The sequence below is a fragment of the Nematolebias whitei genome, chromosome 14 (genome assembly GCF_014905685.2).
Source record: "Nematolebias whitei isolate Nwh7 chromosome 14, NemWhi1, whole genome shotgun sequence".
NCBI classification, from domain to species: domain Eukaryota; kingdom Metazoa; phylum Chordata; class Actinopteri; order Cyprinodontiformes; family Rivulidae; genus Nematolebias; species Nematolebias whitei.
Genome location: NC_056511.1, coordinates 14,977,868 through 14,984,376, shown reverse-complemented (window position 1 = coordinate 14,984,376; position 6,509 = coordinate 14,977,868). Strand labels below are relative to the sequence as shown.

At 39.6% G+C, this 6,509-nt stretch overlaps 1 protein-coding gene across 1 annotated transcript; it reads right to left on the bottom strand.

Annotated features, from left to right (window-relative positions):
* Positions 1-4,244: 4,244 nt before the first annotated feature.
* drd1b (dopamine receptor D1b) lies at positions 4,245-6,033 on the bottom strand. Its single transcript, XM_037687307.1, has one exon. It carries the CDS (start codon positions 5,873-5,875, stop codon positions 4,484-4,486), a length of 1,392 nt encoding a protein of 463 aa, XP_037543235.1. The 5' UTR covers positions 5,876-6,033; the 3' UTR covers positions 4,245-4,483.
* Between the last annotated feature and the right edge of the window lie 476 nt (positions 6,034-6,509).

Below are 6,509 nucleotides of genomic sequence, written 5' to 3'. Positions count from 1 at the left end.
AATATCTACCACATAATTGACGTTGAGGTAGGGAGTCTGTCTTCATGTTAAACAGATCGTTGAAGTGAAGCATCATCATTAAAAGCGACTCTAGTTTCAGTATTTGAGACTAATGCCTGGACGCGCAGACTGAGTGATTCTGTGCTGTCAGATTAGTTCATGTGGTCGTATGCATGTTTGCTCCCCAAAGCAACTTGTAGGGCTGCCTAGAGGAAACGCTCCACATCAAGCTGAAACATTTGTTTCTTTTTTTTTTGTTGCCTGACATAGGTAATCTTTCAAGAAAAAAGTACAAAATAGCTCACAGAACAGGCAGTGATGACCTTCAGAGAGCCATAATTTTGAACTGGAGGTTTCGAAATATGCACACACTAAAAACTACTGGGTTAAAAACAATCCAATTTGTAACCAAACTCAGGATCATTTGTAGACCGAACCACTATTGGATCGTTTTAATTAGGATTGGGTTATCAGTGTGACCCAGTTAAGTTTTCAACCTAAAAAGTTGGTTAAAATGGCTAGTTTAAGTAAAGCTTTTAGAAATTTGACTTTAAGAACACCCCAAAAATCTAGGTTATTAGATTATTACTACTTGGGCTACCAGGCTAACAGTAATCATATTTAGCATCAGCTAGCACCAACCATTGTTTTTTGGGAAACCAAACTTAGTGTCTAAAGCAAACAAAGTTTAAAAACAAAACTTGGGTAAATGTTTTCTTACAAGCTGTTTATTGTTATGTTATTACAGAGGTACAGTCTGATGTGGTTAATTTCTGGTTTTAAATGGAGGACCGTGAAGAACGACATCAGACTCAACCAAAAAGTCAAACCTATTGTTCCAATATTTGGTCCAACCAACCTAACCTAACCAATCCGGCAGCTGAGTCATCTAAATATCCCAGCAGCTTTTAGTGTGTATATAGACAGCATATATGAAAATCACAGTATATCAAGATATAAGTCTGTTAATGACAAATACATCACAAAACAATGTCAGAATCATTTCATTAAAAGTGTCCGTGACATCTATACCAAATTTCAGGTTTTCAGCCTGATTTAATGACACCATTTGCTGAAGTACAGCCACATTCAGAAATAAGAATATATAAAAAAATAAAACTTTAAAAACAATGAGTTAAATTGTTAACTGGGTTTGATTTGGCACCTTGACTTAGATTACAGAAAGGAAACAGTCAGCCTGTCTATTTAATAATAAATTCCATCCTCGTTAATGTTGGGAGCGCTCTTCATGTCGACAGAGGCAGCCAAAAGAAAAGGGAAAGAGACGGAGGAGGAAGGAGGTGTAGGGAGGAGGAACAGTCCTCCCCAAGGCAGTTTCTTTTCATGTCGAATCCTGAAAGATTAAACTCACGTTGTGTTTTATCACATGTTGGAGCTGTCGTGCGTTTGGAAATAACTGTGGAGTAAATGTTGAGGAGTTGGTGCAGGGGGGAGCAGGGTGGGATGTGAGATGATTTAGATGATTGGAGGTAAAAGAAATGGATTAGAGAGCATAAGGGGAAGTCACAGCATGTGGTACTTTTTGTACCTTCAGCACTTTCTTACATCAAATTAAATAGCCAAAGGGTGCTAATCCAAATTGTACTTTACAAACATCAACCTCCAGTTTGACAGAGCAGCAAGTGGGAGGTTGCAGGGGAGCAGCGAGGACAACGAGGGCCTTTTTGTGGCACAAGCCAAAGAAACATATTGAGTTAAAAGCTTACCCTCGCTTTGCTGCCATCTAGACATCATTGGATTTTCCAGCACAGGAAAATCAAATGCTTTATTCAAGAACAATTGCTTTCTATTGAATCGACTCTGTCTCTGATGTACAACAGTTTCACGCCGCCATGGACACAAACAACATGCTGTGAATGCTGCAGTACTGCAATAAACTATTTCCCCAGCAACACCAAAAGACTCAATGCACAAACTTTGACTTGCAAGCTAATTATATCTGATAGTTATGTGGGCACACATCTTACATAACAATAACATTCCGTTTATACGAAAGTGAATATATATATATATATATATATATATATATATATATATATATATATATGTATATATATATATATATATAATTTTATTGGTTTAAGAAATTTGATTTTATAATAATAATTGTTACGTAAGCTATGACGGAGAAAGTAGGTTTCTATTTTTAAAAGAAAAGATAAAAGTCAAATCAACACATTTTATTGCGTCATCTTTATTTGTTCTTGAAATTTTGTTCTGAACCACAGCTCTAATTCATAATTATTGTTGTTATTGTACTTGAAAATTATTTCAGAGCTTTTGAAGTGAGGTTCGTTGAAATGTTATGAACAATTAATATCTTACCTGTTGTAGATTGTCATTTTAACCACCTCAGTTTGCTGAATTCGAGTTTAAATCTGAACAAACTGATTAGTTAACAGTTTTTTTTTCTGAGCTGGACTCAGAAATTAATTAATCCCATTAGTCATCAGTTTCAATATACATGTTTATTTACATAGAATTCTGTAGTCATTGGCAAGCACAAACAGTGGCAGCAGCTAACTGTTGCACTTCCTGTAGCAGTGGTGACACTTTTGCCAGAAATATTATAAGATTTCTGACAGTACAACCATGTAATGTAAAACTGATGGTGGGTAATTGGTTACTGCTATAAGTGTTTTGAGATGGTAGTTGTTTTAAAAGAAACAATCAATTTTGGACTAGACTAGCCATTACATTGTCAATTTAGTCAAAATTAAATACAATTTCTACAAAGTGAATTGTTCAGAGTTATCAATAGCAGGTAAGATAATGCTTGTCTACAACCTACACCAAACCCACTTCAAGAGATCTGAACTATTTCTTTGATTATTCAATTTAGAGGTAATTAATCATAGTGGAATTTGGTTTATAAAGAAGGTGGAGTAATTACAAGCAAACTATTTGAAAATGCATGTATTGTTACAGCAAATATTTTGTGAAATTAGTAGCAGCAAGAAATTTAATTAAACCATTGTGCTTTTTCTGTAGTGTCTTCAACGTTAACCCTAACAACTCTTTGTCTTAATACAGCTGTTCAAACACACAAAACACGTCCGGTTCCCCCTGGGGTAATCTTCGTAATGGTGTTTTGTCTGTGGCTCTACCTCTGCAAACAGACCGACTGTCACACTGCATGCTCCACATCATCTCTACAGGACAGTATGGCTCCCAGCGTGAGCAATTTACAAAATCTGATGTCTGCAAGTTTGCAAAAGGTCACTAGGTGTCACATGCATTCCGGCTGAGTGAACCCGCTGCTTCGCCTCTTCTCTACAAACGCAAAGGATTTCCGTTTAAACATATGCATTCTTATTTTAAATTTTGAACCAATCATACTTCCCAAAGAAAGAACCATCAGCTTCACTTCAAGTGGACAGATTTAGGACTTATAATGGAGGACTGCCAAAGGAGATGACGTTAAGAAAAACTAAATTAAGAAGAAAGGTGCAGGTGCAAAATAGCCTGTTGATGGCAAGAGACAGAGGGCGTGTGAAGGAGAAAGGAGACCGAGGAAAAGAAAGCATGAAAAAATATAGATGAGAAGGAAATAAAATAAATTGCCTTGTAAAGAGCAGCAGAGATGGAGATAATGTTGGATAAAAAAGAGAGTAGCAAGGTCAAAGAAATGGAGGAAAGTTCTGATGAGACCAACTGTTCAGTCCTGACTGGCTGGAGATTGATCAGAAACAGGATACATGAAAATCATGGCAATAAATATTCTGCTTCTATGTATTTATCTGTTTCACATCTAACTGGACCTCTGAACACATATGACCTTTACATAATCTCTTGAAAATCTCCATCTTGCTTCATTTAGCTTGAATCAGAACACCGTCACTTTGGCATTTGAAAATAAAATAAAACAAATTACTATTATAATACTGGTATTCATTTTTGCAATAAAACTGTCATTTCGAAAGTAACGAAGAGCTGAAGAGGGAAAAACTGCAATAAGTAACTTAGTTTACTGCAATCATTTACCTCTTATTCATGTAACATACAAAGCACCTACCTATATGATATTTTACTAACACTACATTTTTCCTTCTCAGAATATATTTCCTTCCAGAGTAATGACATTACTGTACAGTATCCACATGCAGATGTATACATCTTAGACACTATGTAAGACAAAATGTATACAAATGCAATGTTTTTCTGCTTTATTGTACATGTTTTCAACATTTATCATCAAATGTAAAAATGTCATCAATAAATGCTGAACGTATTTTGCAGATAGTTATATCCAGGATAAAGTGCCTTTACATGAAAACATTCTGTTGGGGTTATTTTTTTTTTCCCCCTTGTGGATTTTTGTTGACAGTCAAAAGTCCCGTCACTTGTTTATATTCTTGTATTCTCAGGAATGTTTGTTTCTAATAAGTTTTTTTCCCCACCTTTCTCTTGTGTGGGTTTTTCTGTAAGCATTATTGTTCAATCCATCCTTGCCAACGTTTCCTTAACATGACACTGTTTTATGTTGCCCGTTCTGAGTTACGGGGTTGATCTTTTCCAGAGTGACCTCATTGTCACTGTCTAAGTTCCCAGAGATGGCTGGGGAGGGTTTCTCTAGAGTGTTGTTACCCATTCCAACCTCCATCACCACTCCTCTACATCCGTCTTTCTTCTGTAACTCCTCCTCCTGACACAGGATGCTGTGGGGAATCCCATATCCCCCTGCGTTGTTGCCTTCCTTTGGGATGTGGCTCTTGGGCTGATACTGACAGTTGGGGTTGGCGGTAGGGCCACCCATGTTGTTGTTAATGCTGACGATCTCAATGGCGTTGCTTCCCGGGCAGAGCCGGTGGCAGCCCAGAAGGATGGAGAAGGCCTTGCGGAAGTCTGCATTGAAGGCGTAGATGATGGGATTGAGGGAGGAATTCGCCCAACCGAACCACACAAACACGTCGAAAGTAGTGGAGCTGATGCAGGGGAATTCCGTGGACCCGTCTGGCAGGTTGACTTCACAGAAGGGAACCATGCAGTTCAGGATGAAGAAGGGCAACCAGCAGCACACAAACACACCCATGATGACCGAGAGTGTCTTTAAGACTTTGGTTTCTCGCTTGAACGACATTTTAAACGAGCTCTCGCTGTCCATGTTCGAACTAGCCCCCATGCTGTTGTGGCGGTTTTTGGCACTCTCTGCTGCTCGCTCCAGCGCAGATATTCTCCGGATCTGTTTCTGGGCAATGCGGTAGATCCGGGTATAGGTGACGAGCATGATCGCCACAGGGATGTAGAAGCTGATAAAAGAGGAGGAGATGGCGTAGGTTCTGTTAAGGCTGAAGTCACAATTGTCATCAGTGGGTAGGTCGCTGGTCCCGTTGAGCTCTGTGTAGCTGGTGGTTTCAGCTTTATGCCAGTTAAGCTGAACTGGGATGAAGGAGATGAGTACAGAAAGGGTCCATGCCACACTGATCATCAGGCACGCCACTTTTGGGGTCATCTTTCGTTCATAACGGAAAGGGCTAGAGATGGCCCAGTAACGATCGACACTGATGACACACAGGTTCAAGATGGAGGCAGTGGAACACATGATGTCAAACGCAACCCAGATGTTGCAGAATGCTCCGAATGGCCAAAATCCCACAATCTCCATGGCCGCCTTCCATGGCATTACCAAAATAGCTACCAGAAGGTCAGAGATGGCCAAAGAGATGACAAATAGGTTAGTGACCTTCGACCTCAGGTGTCGGAACTTGGTGACGGCGACACACACAAGGGTGTTGCCTATCAACGTGGTGAATATGAGCAGAGAGAGAAAGCATCCTGTCAGAACACGTTTAGATGAGTCTCTCTCTGGCGTTAGCTGCTTGCCATCTTGTACGGTTGAGAAATTTGCATCCATTGTTTTTAGTACAGTGCTAATAAAGCGAGAGATGGGGGTGGGTGAAGGGGATGTCAGCAATCACCCCATCACATCCCCAGCCTGCAGCAGCTGCGCCTCTGTCGGGAGTTCTAGAAGGACAGTGTCGCTGGTGGAGAACTGAACTGTCTCGGCACCAGCTCACCCACTGATTTGGTTATCCTCAGGCTTCTTGTCACAACAACCATTTTCATGCAAGCTCCACTATAAATGTCTCACAAAACTTCTCCTTGGAAATTCTGGTCCCCAAAATGCCATATTCACAGATTCCTGCAGCTGCAGAGCCAACAGTTGACATTCTAGTTTGTAGAGCGAAGGCAAATTTCCAGTCGTTGTGTGCACTGTTTCTTCCAGTCAGCAGTTTCTTCATAAAATTCTCTGAAACAAAAATAAAAAAGAACATATATTGCTCAAGAAAATTTCTCTATTTCTCCTCTTTTTATTTGCATGTTGCAACTACGAAGCCTTGGGCAAAAGTTCCACAGCATGTTGTTCCTGAGCATTTGAGTCAACAGAGGTTTTGCCAATCATTAGGCTTATATAGCATCACATCAATACATCGTATTGATGGTTTTCCTACTGAGTTTATCTGATTTGCTTAATGATCTATGAGGCG